We start from the raw sequence: 15,116 nt of genomic DNA on the forward strand, positions 1-15,116 counted from the left end.
TAGCAAAATAATTTGCTCGATCGTTTAACAAAAACGATAAGACATCTTTCTTATGTTTACAAACTTCTCTAATTCTACAAAATTGAAATTGTTAAACAATTATTATTACAATATTAATAAGAATAATAATTGATTATAATTATTATTATTAATAAATGATAATAATTATTAATAATTGATAATAATAATAATAATTATTATTATTATTATTATCGAGGAATGAAAGATAAAAGAATATAAAAATACATTGACTACAAAGTTACGAAGATGATAAAAAAAAAATAAAAAAAAAAAAAAGAATTGTATCGGGTTATCGACAATGAACGAAGACGAGCGTATAATCAGAGTCAAAGAGGTAAAACTGAATTAGAGATAAGTGGAACGTTAAAAGAGAGAAAAGAGAGAGAAAGAAAGAGGAAAAAAAAAGATAGAGAAAGAGAAAAGTGGTGCTGGGTGAGATGGTGCTCTGGTGGAATGAGGGAGGAACAGACAAGCAGATCCAGAATGATGACGAAGGGGCTGAGTGTGGGGTTTGAGGTTGGGGATAAGGGTGGTGGAGGGTGGTTTAACCTCTCTCTAAGGTTAGTGGTGCCCTTTGTGAAACATTTAAAGTGCGTCCCTTGGTCCTCTCGCTCGGCAGCAAGCCGGCTTAATTAGCGCTTGGATAATATGTCTCTCTTACTCGTTGGTTACATTCTCTCTCTCTCTCTCTTTCTCTCTCTCTCTCTCTCTTTCTTCCTCATTCTCTCTTCCGCTCTCTCTCTCTCTCTCTCTCTCTCTCTTTCTCTCTCTCGTATTTTATTTTTTTTCTTTTTTCTTATTTTTTTTCCTCGTGATTTATCACTCGAACTCTGCGCTATGCCTATATACTTACTCGTGATATATATACATGCAAGTATGAAGGTGCATTTATGTGTGTATGGGTCTCATCTTTCGAGCTGAGGCTTTTGTTTCGCGGCCTTCGACCGTGAGGTAATTTCTCTAGTGAGAGAGAAAGAGAGAGGAGAAGTAGAGAGAAATAGAGAGAGAGAGAGAGAGAGAAAGAGAGAGGTGTGCTCTGCGGTAATGTCGACCCTTTTCTCCCACCCCCTATTGGTCCGTGCCCCTTTTTCTTCTCTCTCTTGGGCATTGCCATTCCTCTTTCTCTCTCTCTTTCTCCCTTTCTTTGTCACTCTCCTTCACCCTACTCCTTCTCCTCCTCGTACTTTGTATAATTTTGTTCCGCTTTACGCATACCGATTTAAAATCTCTTTGTCGAGATATATCCCTACTCAACGCGGGCGGCAGAAACCGTCCTTACCTAAACACATTTCTATCTTTCGTCTTGCTTTTCATCTGGCAACAAACACTCTTTCTTTTTTTTTTCCTTTTTTTTTTTTTTTTATCATCCCCGTTTATTCGTACACTGTGTATCGTATGTCGTATTACGTGATACGTGATACGTCGAAAGAATAACATCTTTATTAAACGCTTAGACTACACTTTCTCTATTCTTTATTTAATAAAAAAAAAAAAAAAAAAAAAAAAAAAAAAGAGAGAGAGAGAAAGTTTTTTCTTTCTTTCTACCTTCTTCTTTTATTCTCTCCAGATCTTTTTCACATTTTCCTATTATTCCTCATAGAGTTTTTCTCGGATTCATATAACGTTGGAATAAACTTTATCGATAAATGTAAAATGAAGACATTGTTTTAATAACGATTGTCATTGTAAAAGATAAGTTCTTAAAAACGATATAACGGCAGCTAATTGTTCTTAACAAAAGTCACGAAATTCATACAGATACGTTGATGTACAGATACGTACACATATATATACCAAGAGACATAGGACGAGGAAATAGCGATTCGTTCTCCATTAAATCTGTCAGGTCTTCCGAATCATAGGGAATCGCATTAATAATTATTGTTCCCTCGTAATTAGCAATGACACATCGGCGGATGAAATGGCTGGAAGATAGTTAGGAATGGGATCATCATACAAAGAGAGAGAGAGAGAGAGAGAAATAGAGAGAGAGAATATGGTGGGGGTTGAGGGGTTGAAGGGGTAGAGGGAAGATGGATATGGGATACAAATGCCATAGGAAGAGTCGTCACAGGGTTTACAGGCATGTCGATTGTTAATACTCGTAGTTAGAATTCTCTCTCTCTCTCTCTCTCTCTCTCTCTCTCTCTCTCTCTCTCTCTCTCTGTCTGTCTGTCTGTCTATCTGTCTGTCTTTGTCTCTCTGTCGGTCTGTCTCTCTTTCAACATATCCCAAGGTATACTATATATACATATATGATCTGTATAACGTATATGATATATATTGAGACTGATTGACAGTGTTATTCCCCAGAGTGAGAGGATAATTTAGTAGGTTGCCTCGTTCGTTTCATGTGCGACCGATAATCCGTTTCAAAATTAGCCTTCGATTTTTGATCAGAGTGGAGAGAGAGGGCAGAGGAATTTTCGATTTTCTAAAGGGCGCATGTATATTCCCATAGCTACTTCCATCTAACTAATACCATTATTAGTTAAATAAAGAAAAGAGATAATGATACGTATAGGAATGATATGTGACAGAACATTCATGTGTGTTTGTGGATAAAAAAAGAGAGAGAGAGAGAGAGAGAGAGAGACAGTCATTAATATTTTTTCTTTCATTCTATAATGATCATTCTCAAAACGAATTTTGTGTTCCCTCGAAGATGTAATTTTGAACGTTTGTAGTTTTTTCTTTTTTTTTTTTTTCTTTTTTTTTTCGTGTTACTCTTTCCAACCAGTAAGACGATTCTCTCTCTCTCTCTCTCTCTCTCTCTCTCTCTCTCTCTCTCTCTCTCTCTCTTTCTCTTTCTGACCGAACGGAAGAACTTTTTAATTGGGCACCCTTAATTAGTTAGTTAACCAGCGAAGTCTCGGTAATTATTCTGTTTCTCACTCTCGGGTATCGTGCGGTTACTTTTCTCTATCTACCCGCTATCCCCGAACCTCCAACCCCCAATTCACCCCCGCCCAACTCCCCAAACCACCTTTCCAACCCTCTTTCTCGTTTCCATCCTTTATATATACATATATACATTCATAGAGATACGTACACATTTTACAGTTTCATTTCTCCTCTTTTCTTTTTCTCTTCTTGCTGCCCGGTACTCTTTACTCTTTCTGTCTGTCTGTCTGTCTGTCTGTCCGTCCGTCTGTCCGTCTGTTTCCCTCTCTTACTCCAGTTTCAACCCCCCCTCTGTAGTATACCGACGATGATTAGCGATATTTACTCAACTTTATGGCGAATGAATGCGAAGATACGAGCAAAGAAACCCATTAGATTCGATTCCCGTGCTTACACGGCTTTCTAATTGTCTATATTAATCGTCGGATTATATATATATATATAAAAAAAAGAAAAAATAAATAAATAAATAAAAATAATTTTTTGAATATTTTACTTAAAAGAAAAGAAAATAATATTAAAAGAAAAAGAAAAAGGGGAAAAAAAAAAGAATATATAAAATATGACCGATAGAAATAATGCAAGTAAAAAATATGAACGAACGATACAAAAACATTCTCAATATTGTACGATCCATATAAAGATATATGAATTAAATAAAGTGTTTAGAAAAACAGAAAAAAGAAGATCCCTTGACACGTGTAATGAAAAAACAAGAATATATATTTACATATATATAAATAAATAGTAAGAATGCAACAATGTTTTATAGTATGCAATAATACAACAGTATAATGCATTTCGTTTCCTTTCTTATATATATATATATTTTTTTTTTTTTTATATTGTATATATATATATTTTTTTCAGAAGGTGGCAGACAGATCGGACCTCATGCTTGTGCAATTTGTCAAAATGTGGTAGAAGGAAATGCTCAAAGTCGTGCATTACCACGCAGTCAAGCATCCCAATATGGTTTAAGGGAGGATCAAGTGGCACCAGGAGCACGAGTTTGCAACACCTGCAGGTGCAAAGCTGTACGAGGACGTTACACAGCTTGTCCCCTACCGGGTTGTCCTAATCTCAATAATACCAGTTCCAAGACACGAGTGAAACGATTACGCGCACTTCCAGCCAAATGGCTCGATTTGCCATCTGAAATTAGAGAACCCATTATTCAAGAATTTCGTGAGTCCAAATATTCAAATAGTTTATTTTTCAAATAATCAAATATCTGCTTTTTCTCTCTTTTCTTTTTTTTTCTCTCTCTCTGTCTCTCTCTCTTTCTCTCTCTCTCTCTCTCTCTCTCTCTCTCTCCTAAAAACCATTGTGAACGACGAAAGAAAGAAAACGTTGTCCCTTAAATTTTCTTTACTTTTGAATTTTTTTAGAGATACCCAACAGCGCTACCAAGTGTTGTTCAGCTTGTTTCAATCGGATATCACGACGTTTGGCACCACATTTGGCAGGTGGTACCGAAATCTCCGAAGATGGGACCGATTTGTTGGCAAGACAATGGACGGATGAGGAATTGGATCAATTGAAGAGAGCTTTGCGCGAACACGGTACTAATTGGCCAAAAGTGGCCGAACAAATCCCTGGAAAGACGAATCACCAGTGCAAAAATTATTATTTTGCTTATCGGAAAAAGTTGAGCTTGGATCAGGTTGTAGCGGAATATTATCAATCATTGGGTGAAGAACGAAGACCTTGTCTGACCGACGAGGAAGAAAGTGGTAGCAGTACGAGTAGTTGCGATGAATTAGCCGTAAATATACATACATACATATATACATACATACATACATATATATATATATATATGAAAATTTTTCTTATAAATGCAATAGTTATCTCAATCGAGATGATGATATGTATGAAAAGAAAAAAAAAAAAGAAAAAAAGAAAAAAAAAGATGACAAAGATGTATGAAATACTGTGTTTTTTAATGTTTCTCTTTTAGGTGCATGATTCAAGCGACACAGCAAGTGCTGGAAGTCCGGCTAATAATATATCAGGCAATACAACTGCACAAACCACATCTTCGGGATCAGCCTCATTACCCATAACCTTTTCACGATCAACGGATCCAAAAATTGGTGATAAACTCGCAGACATAGCAGTCGTTTCTTTGGTACCACCAGTGAGCATTGGATCATCTCAACAATCTTCGGTCAGTGGTGGTGGTAATGGTACTATCGTGTCAGCGGGCAATAGAGAAGATTACGATAGTTCTGCCACGGTAAGATGGCGCTAAAGTATTAGGAATGTTTTGGGGAAAGTATGAACGAATAATAATAATAATGCGCTTTAGTCATTATATAAAAAATGAAAATACGCTTTGCGATAGTTACCGTGAAACGTTATCTTATCGATAGTATTTCTTATCGGTTGACTTGATTATCCTTAGCTAATTGATTTTGCTTATATACAGGTTGGCCCAAAAGATCTCATTAACAAAGGCCTTTTGTAGTTGTACCATTTGAACAAAAAAAGGATTGGTCTAAAAGATAATCTCTGGAAGGTGTAATTGATTTTTAATATTGACTAGAAATCTTTGGTCCATTCTGTGTATATATATACATACACACATATATATATATGTATGTATGTATGTATGTATGTATGTATGTATGTATATGCATATAATACACATATGTATATCTTGGATACGAAATTATCTTTTATCATGATAGGGCCGTCTGATAGAGGTTCGGTGATTGTTCCAGGAGACGGCGGACGAAGGTCAGGGAGGTGCTGATTTGGACAATAATAGTGTCGTAGTGACGCTTACTACTGCCAGCAATACCAATTCTTCGTTGCAACAACATCCGCAAGCACCACCCGTCGTACATTCGCCACCTTCGACTACGAGTAACAATCCTCTAACCGTCAAAGATCTCATGTTAGGCGTCATTGAAATGCAGTTAAAACGAAATCCCAATAGTCCAGCCGGTACTGGTGGTCTATCCGTACCCGTTAATTCCGGTACACCGACGATATCGAGTATATTAAAGACGGATCATCGGAACGATATTACCTTTGTACGCGAATACAAGCCATCGTCGAGTATCGCAAGTACTGCCATGTCGAACAGAGACTCTAATTTAGCGACACTTTCCGTTGTTTCGAGTCATCACAGTCATCGTTCTGCACCCAGTCCTCAACAAATCAGTAAGTTCAATGTCAATCGTATCGTTGTTCTATATAATATTTGATATAGCGATATATAATATGGAATAAGGAAAGCTTATTTATGAGATTCGATTCTTTTATTTCCAGGTCAAATGCAAGCAACTATCACTCCTTGTCCTCCAACAACGCTTAGTAATCAAAGTTCATCGTCGGATTTGTTACCTAAGGAAGGCCTAGTCGTGATGCAGGTACAACAGGCATTACGCGAGACCGAGGGTACCCTGGATTTGAGTATTAAGAAGCCAAGACAACAGCAAGAATACAATCATTCGATGCAAACGATTCACAAACCGTCGACGGTAACTCTGTATCGTTCGGAACCACCACCGGGTGCTTATTATCATCCTCATGCTCATCCCGAACAAGGACGTGGAGCTAAGAGCCCATTGATTTATGGTTCGTCGCCGAGACCTCAAGCTCCTTTAACACCGAAGATGAATAAAGTATCTGTACCGCCGCCTCATCCGAAATTGTCACCAAAGTTAGGTAACATCGGTACGGCCACTCACAAAGGTGGATCCATAACTCACGGTACACCAGTTTCGAGTGCTCGTTACGAAGGTTTGCTCAGACAAATGACACCTCCAGGTAATCCGAGTGGCGGTGTCGGTACTACGAGCGGACCTACTGGTGGTAGTTCGGTGAATACATCGGGAAATCAAGGTCCAAAAGACGCTGGTTCCATAACCCAGGGCACGCCGGTTCATCCGTTCACCGTAGAAAAACGTCCGCCTATGTACGACTACCGTACGATTCGACACTCACCTGTGACCACTGGTAACGTTCCTGGACAAGGTCAAGGCCAATCGGTCACAGCCGCAGTAGTGGTCACTCATAGCAATCAATATAACTCGTATTCGAGTCGACCACCGCCTAGCTACACGATGGAACAGCAATTGTCCTCGAGGCAGATTATCATGAACGATTACATAACCAGCCAACAAATGCACGCTCGTAGCCGTGGCAGCGGTGGTACCTCGGAAACCGCCGCTAAAAACGAGGCACCCTCGACCCTTTATTATACCGGTACTCCACCACCTCAAACGCACACTCAACCTCGTCAAGGAGTTATCCAAAGGCATAATCCGCAAAAGCAAATACATTATCCACCTCCGCCGCCAGGATTAGAGGCCTTCTCCAGTCTGGTAGATGTCGCGGTACAACAACCGAGTCTTCCAGTTCCACATCCCCATAGTCACCCTGCCTCGAGTAGCGGTGGCCACGAAGGATTAGGAAAAACGATGGCGGATAGATTGCTAGCCGACCGTTACGTCGATAACAACAGAGCGTTCCGCGAACAAGAGATACGTTTGCAGGAGCACCGTTTGGTGATGCAACAGCAACAGGCTGAACATAGAATGGCCGTTGCGCATCACCATCAGCGTGACAGAGAAAGGGAACGCGATTTGGTACATTTGCGAGAGAAGGAAGAGCACAGGTTGCAAAGGGAAAAGGAGTATCAACAGTTGGAACACCGTTTGGCTGTTCAGCAACATCATCAGCGTGAGAAGGAGATTCAGCAGCAGGAACACCGTTTGGCGCAGCAACGAGAGAAGGACATACAGCACGTCGATCATAGACTCTCGGCACAACAAAGGGAGAAAGAGATACAACACGCCGAGCATCGTATGACAGTTCATCAGCAAAGGGAGAAGGAGATTCATCAGCAGATGGCAGCGGCTGCAGCTCAGCGAGAGAAGGAACATCAGGAACATCGTTTGAATGTGCAGCAACGAGAGAAGGAAATACAACAACAGCAAGAGCAAAGGCTCGCGATGCAGCAACAACGAGAGAAGGAAATTCAACAGCAACAGCAGCAACACGCGGAACATCGTCTAGCCATGCAACAACAAAGAGAACGAGATTTGGCTCATCTGCATCAACAACAGCAACAGCAGCAACATATACAACAGCATATTCAACAGCAGCATCGCATGGAAGCCGAGAGACGACATATGGCGCAATTGTATCGCGACCAACAGCAACAGCAACAACAACAATTGGACAGGGAATCCTCGAGATTGCTAAGCAGTGGATTTTCTCAATCTTCGAGACTTCAACAACCGCAGCAACCGCAGGCCCAACAACAGTCGCAATCGTCGTCCCGTCAAAATCAATCCTCGAATCAGCAGCAAAACGAAACTTCGTCGACTTTGACAGCAGCTAGCTTGATAGATGCCATTATAACACATCAGATTAATCAAAGCGTAGAAAACGCTGGAGGTAGTGCAGCATCGAATAATCAACCTACGCGACCAGGCGATCGACTGTTCCAAGTAAGATAACACAGTAGTAAAGATATAAAATAACGATACGTGCAGAATTAAATTCAATTATCCCTTACGGTTACACGGGGATCGTTTTCGTTAAGTATCTACAACTAGAAAAACAAATATTTTCTAGGAATTCCATCTGGACACGCCGGCAGAACCTAACGGTATGGTACACAGTCCAGCCGGAGAAGGAAGAGGAAACAGTGGAGCAGGTGGTGGGAGCGGCAATGGAAGTGGAAACAAGGCTATTACTCTGGGGGAACACGTCGATCACATCGTAACTAAGGATTACGGACCTCCCCATTCGTCGTATAGATCTTATACCGGGTAAGAATCTTCTCTCGAAGAAAATTCCTCGAGTATAATTGGAAACATACATTTATAAGCGAACGTAAACAAAAAAATAATAATAATAAAATAAACCAAACCAAAAAAAAAAAAAAACTAGAGTCTCTGTACGGTTTCCCTCGTACGATAGATATCAGATTTCGGAGGAACAATGGAAAAGGCGGAAAGGAAACGAAGCGGACTCTGTGAAGGCTGCTGACGACCGACAGATAATCCGAGTTGCTCAACAACAGTCGCAGCAGCAACAGCAGCAGCAACAGCAACAACAACAACAACAACAGCAACAGCAGCAACAACAACAACAACAGCAGCAGCAGCAGCAGCATCAGCAATCCTCATCCTCCGTGGGCAAACAACAATTCCATTCCGTCGAACCGGTCTCTCCTCCGGAAGCCAACACTAATCATTACGGGCGTCGCTTCTACGAAACGAGCACTGCCACCTCGACTTCCGGGACACCCTCAAACAAGCCACATCTATCACCACTGGATTACGTTAAGAATAAAATCGTGGAGGTGATGCGTACGTCCGAAGATGATAAAGCTGGATCGGCAGGAACAGGAGGAGGGGAAAGAAACGGAGGAGGAGGAAGTGGTGCCAGTTCGGGTGGTGCCGTTGGTGCTGCTGGAGGTTCTACCGGTGGTGGAGGTGGTGGTGGTGGTGGTGGTACTGGTGGTATAGTAGGTGGTACTCCTGGAGGAGTTGTTAACAGCGGCGCTGCTGGTGGTGGTGGTGGTAGTAACAGTGGTAATAGTGCCAGTGGTAGTGTCGTTACTGGTAATAACGCTGGTTCTGGTCCTGGTAACTCATCGGCTGTTGAAAAAGACGAAAAATCAAGTATAAACGTCGATAGTCCTGCTAACAGCGAAATGATAGTCGACGAAACACCTAAACAAGCTCAACAACAATCTGCTAACCAAGCTACCCCAGCTCCACCAGCTCCCACTACTACTTTCTATCCATTCAGTGCATTAGGTGTGCACACAGGACCACCCCCGGCGCCTCCACCTCCCACCTCGGTCTCAGCGGCCGTTTCCAAATCCGAACAGATGCAACCGGAACCAGCACCTTTGCTTTCCGCTCAATACGAGCCACTTTCGGACGAGGATTGATAGTCTGTTGATCCTTTAGTTAAGGGCAAGTCGAAGCGCCATGACGCGTTTACTAGGATATTTCAACAGTGTCGTACGTTTCGACGAGTACGAATTGGATAGTAAAACAAGAAACAGGTGTTGATAAATGATATATATATATATACATATATATATATATATTATATATTATATATATACATACACTGTCGGACGATAGACGTTACGTCTTTTTCTTCTTATTTTTTATTTGTTTCTTTCCTTTTTTTCCTTTTAAATCTACTTTCATCTCAAAATCACGCGTGATGTCTCAACAACGACTGTCCTTTTTGTTTTCATTTCTTTCCCTTCTTTCTTTTGATTTTTATTTTCATTTCACGTAGTCCTATTTTTTCATTCTTCTTCTTCTTTTTTCTTTTTTTTTTTTTTTAAATATAGATTTCAAATGTATACTTTGTAGTGAAATGACAAACCCAGGGGCGCCTTTTAAATTGGGGGAAGAAACTTAGGCGTGTCATTTTTATAAATTCTATTATGTAATATTATTGTAATTTTTTTTTCTTTTTTTTTATTTTTTTTTTTTTTTTTTTTGTTTTAATTCGAACGTCATTCCCAATGCGGTCCACTGGTGCTGCCAGTGTTGCGCTGTTGTTGTTGCTGGTGGTCGCAAATGCTCAAAAATAGTGAACGGTTTTTTTTTTTATACTTGATTTTTCTCCACTTCTTTTTCTTAACACACCCATCTCATCCCTCCCCTCACACCTGTCTTCTCCCACATGATTTCGTTCTACGTCTTTGTTATATCAAGAAATATATCGTTTGTCGAAAGATCTCGATCAATTTTTAAAGAAATAAATAGATTAATTTTTTTTTGTCCTTCGATGCGTTGGTATCACTGTCCTATACTATTACTTGGATCAAAGAGAGTCGACGTATATATGTATATAATAATAATAATAGTTATTATTATTATTATTATTATTATTATTATTATATTATTATTATTATTATTATAATCATTATTAAAAAAAAAAAACAACAACAAAAGTAGATTATATTATATAGAAAATGTAAAATTTCATATTTGGTTTATATATATATATTTTTAAACGAGGACATTTTTTTTTTAAATAATTATATACCATTTAATGCGAATTCATCATTTCTTTTTCTTCGAAACTGCGACGTTCGATGGACGTACTTCTATGCCATTTTCCAAAATGGCAAATCGTGTCCTAAAAGGATTCCATTTTGATTTTATAATGATCCCCGAGTGTAAGCCGATTCATACCTCGTTTAATATAGATTTAAATACGGTCATAAGCGATAGATGATGATCCGTCGTATGTGTAAAAAAGAATACAAACAAACAAACATAAAAAAAGATCGCGTGAAAAAAATCTAATTCTTCGTTTTTTCTTTCTTCGTTATTCTCCATTTTTTCTTCCTTTTTTTTCTTTCTTTTTTTTTTTTTTTTTTTTTTTATATATATATATAATCAAACTTTCGTCGATGAATTTCTGTCGTCCATGCGTACAAATAATAATAATAATAATACGACTTGGTGAAAATGTCCTAACTAGCCCTAAAAGAAAGGTTCATGAGAAATATATATATATGTATATGTATACATATATACATATGCATATGCATATGCATACATACATGCATACACGCAAACGCTTTTTTGTACATAAACGAATGATTGATATATATATATATATATATGTGAATATATATATATATATACATACATATATATATATATATATTAAAAATCATTTAAACACAATGGAATCATCAATCTAAGCTAACTACGGGCGCGCGAGTGATTTTTATTTGGAATGAGTCTGTGATGTGTTTGGGATTTTAATAGTCATTCAAAAATTATTATATACATACATACATATATATATATATATATACATATATGTATATGTATATATATCATCAGTAAGAAATGTAGCTTGTAGTAGTACGATAAAGTGTTTATGCTGAACATAATTGTACGAGAAGTGAAATATAGTAAATGACGCAGTTATTAGCACAGAAAAAAGAGAGAGAGCGAGAGAGAGAGAGAGAGAGAGAGAGAGAGAGAGAGAGAGTGAGAGAGGAAATCGTAAATCTTTTGGACTCGTAATCGGGGCAAAAAAATAAAAAAATAAATATATATATATATACAAGAAGAAGATCCATAATAAAAACGAACACCATATAAACGAACATCTCTTTTTTTCTTATAAGAGAAAAAATAATACAAACTAACAAACAAAAAGAAGCAAAATGTGGATTGAAAGGAAAGAAAAGTAGAAAAAACGTGTAACTCTTAAGTGTTGTACATAGTACATACTATTAATTTCTAAGCCGAGCAACTAGGTATACATATATTATATGACGATGGCTAGTTTTATTATAATATGCTAATATTACTATTATTTTTATTATTATTATTACTATTATTATTATTATGATCATTATCATCATCATCATCATCATCATCATCATCATCATCATCGTCATCGTCATCGTCATTATCATTATTTTTATTATTATTATTATTATTATTATTAACATTATTATTATTATCATTACTAAAAAATCTAGGTTTAATAATATATAAGTGACGTAGATAGCATTTAGGGGTTTAGACACAACCACGAACTGACTAGGGAAAGAGTATTTTATTTTTTTTTCCCGAAACTACGTTCTCTTATTAAATAAATATATATACATATATATATATATATATATATATATATACACACACATGCATATGTGTGTGTGTATATAATAATAATAATACACACAGATTTATTATTAAAACTAAAATTGATAGAGAACTTACCGCTATATTATCTCGAGATAAAAGCGATAAAAGGGGTGTGTATTCATATATATATATATATATATATATATATATATATATATATATATATATATATATATATATATCTGTGTGTGTGTATGTATATATTATATGTGCCGATTTGATTTCGTTCAATAATTATTAAAGATAACTACAACAATAACAAAAACAGCAACAAACCTGAATATACGCTCTGACTATCAAAATACACACATTATTATTATTATTATTATTATCATTATTATTATTACTATTATTATTATTATTATTATTATTATTATTATTATTATTATAGACTACGTACGCAGAACATAGAGAAGAAAATATAATCCTGACAAACATACACATACACAAATAATTATACAAACGCAAACACACATCCGAATTCGGAAATGTATACATACATATATACATACATACATGTGTGTGTGCGCGCGTGTGTGTGTGCGGTGGGTGGGTGGGTGATGTGTGTATGTGTGAATACACACATACACGCATTCTTATAAACATTTGAAATATACAAAACTCCTCTACTTTCAATCAAGATACGCGACGCCATAAACATACGAAAACTTTTTATACAGCCTAATTTTATATTTATAGATAAAAAAAAACGTGTGACAACCTTCAATTGTGTGCGGTTTGCGCCTTCATTCTCAGCTATATATATATATATATATATATATATATATATATATATATATATATTCTCTCTGAAGAGAAACTCTCATGATAACTGATCAGCTAAAATTTAATCATCGAGAAAGCGAAGCAAAGCGTAACAAAACAAAAAGAAAACAGAAATAACATGATTATTCATCATTCAAAACAATAACGCGCATCACCTTTGCTTCTTCCGGTTGAAAAGCTGTTATATTTATGAGAGAAGAAAAAGGACACTTGACAAATTACTGTACTAATACGAACTAATTTCTCGTTCATTCAAATTTTCCTGCGCTTTCGATAGCTCTCTTACGTCGAGACGCATTATTATTATTATTACCACTGCTATTACTACACTATTACTATTACTAATACTACTACTACTACTACTACTACTACTACTGCTACTACTATTACTACTACTACTATTACTACTACACTTCTACTACTTCTGCTACTACTATTACTACATTACTACTATACTACTATTACTACTATTCTACTACTACTACTACTATTCTACTACTACTACTACTACTGTTACTACTATTACTACTACTGTTGCTGCTTCGATAAAAAAAGATCAACCATTTTTCTAATTATATATATATATATATATATATATATATATATATATATACGTGTATATATGTGTATATAACTTTCGGCAGCTCAATTTTAATTATTTTACAAATTAGTTTTTATTAAAAATTTTTATAAATTAGAAAATTTTTTTTTTATCTTTTTTCTTTTTTTCTTTTCAAAAAATGTTTAAACAAAAAAAAAGGTATGATCTTTTCATGGCAGTAAAAATTTGATCGAATTATCTACTCGAAATCTATCGAAATATGATCATCTTCGAGGTATTATAACGGAAAAAGATTATTTATAAAGATCTCGAGTATTTTCAAGGATAGACAAAAAAAGAATGACACACTCAGAGAGAGAGACTGTAATCAAGTAACCACGTACGAAAGTAAAAAAAGAATCGTTGAAATATGTCTTCCTATTATTCGTGCCGCCATTTTTGTTTTTGTGTTAATTTTTTTTCTTTAAAATTTTATTATTACTATTATTATTATTATTATTATTATTATTATTATTATTATTATTATTATTATTATCACCATTATCACTATCGTTATCATGATCATCATCATTATCATAAAAAATTTAAGAAATAAGTTTGAGGAAATGAAATCGTTTCGATAGAAAAATCACCGTCGATATAAATGTCGATAAGTTATCTCTGCACGGTAAGATAGAACTCACTGTAGGGTATAGCACCAAAAAGAAGGGACAAAATAAAAATAAAAGAAATAAAATTGACCGATACAACGATTTCGAAGAGTCAGCATTGTAAAGAACAATAAAAAAGAGAAAGTAAAAGCGCCGGAAAAATAAATTTCGTGCATAATCGAAAGCAAAAAAAATCCGTAACACTCACTAGATGGCGTGTTGTGTTCCATTCGAAGTATATACAATTCCATTCAAATTTTAAATATTAAATTAGCATTCGAGTTACAAAATCAAACAAACGAACGAACGAATTAACAAAATACATTAATGAGTACATAAAAAAAAAGAAGAATAAAAAGGAAACAAATGAAAAATTATGAACATCGGCCAATGATCGTAGTAATAGTAATAATTAATTGGTAATTGTTGATGTGAAATATACGCTTATTATTATTATTATTGTTATTATGACTATTATTATTATTATCATTATTATTATTATCATTATCATTATCA

The 15,116-nt window shown here is 36.1% G+C and overlaps 1 protein-coding gene across 5 annotated transcripts in view; it reads left to right on the plus strand.

Moving 5' to 3' along the window:
* Positions 1-10,708, plus strand: part of LOC122636981 — a 49,695-nt gene extending 38,987 nt beyond the window's left edge. For 2 of the 5 annotated variants that reach the window (XM_043828738.1, XM_043828742.1), the window contains 7 exons: positions 3,796-4,113; positions 4,317-4,693; positions 4,889-5,167; positions 5,655-6,099; positions 6,208-8,396; positions 8,524-8,720; positions 8,842-10,708. In XM_043828738.1, coding sequence (XP_043684673.1) covers positions 3,796-4,113; positions 4,317-4,693; positions 4,889-5,167; positions 5,655-6,099; positions 6,208-8,396; positions 8,524-8,720; positions 8,842-9,853 — 4,817 coding nt within the window. In that variant the 3' untranslated portion in view covers positions 9,854-10,708. The remainder of the gene's footprint in view (positions 1-3,795; positions 4,114-4,316; positions 4,694-4,888; positions 5,168-5,654; positions 6,100-6,207; positions 8,397-8,523; positions 8,721-8,841) is intronic. The other 3 variants (XM_043828741.1, XM_043828739.1, XM_043828740.1) reach the window with 3 other exon arrangements.
* Positions 10,709-15,116: the final 4,408 nt, after the last annotated feature.

This window comes from Vespula pensylvanica, chromosome 24 (assembly GCF_014466175.1).
Source record: "Vespula pensylvanica isolate Volc-1 chromosome 24, ASM1446617v1, whole genome shotgun sequence".
Taxonomy (NCBI): Eukaryota; Metazoa; Arthropoda; class Insecta; order Hymenoptera; family Vespidae; genus Vespula; species Vespula pensylvanica.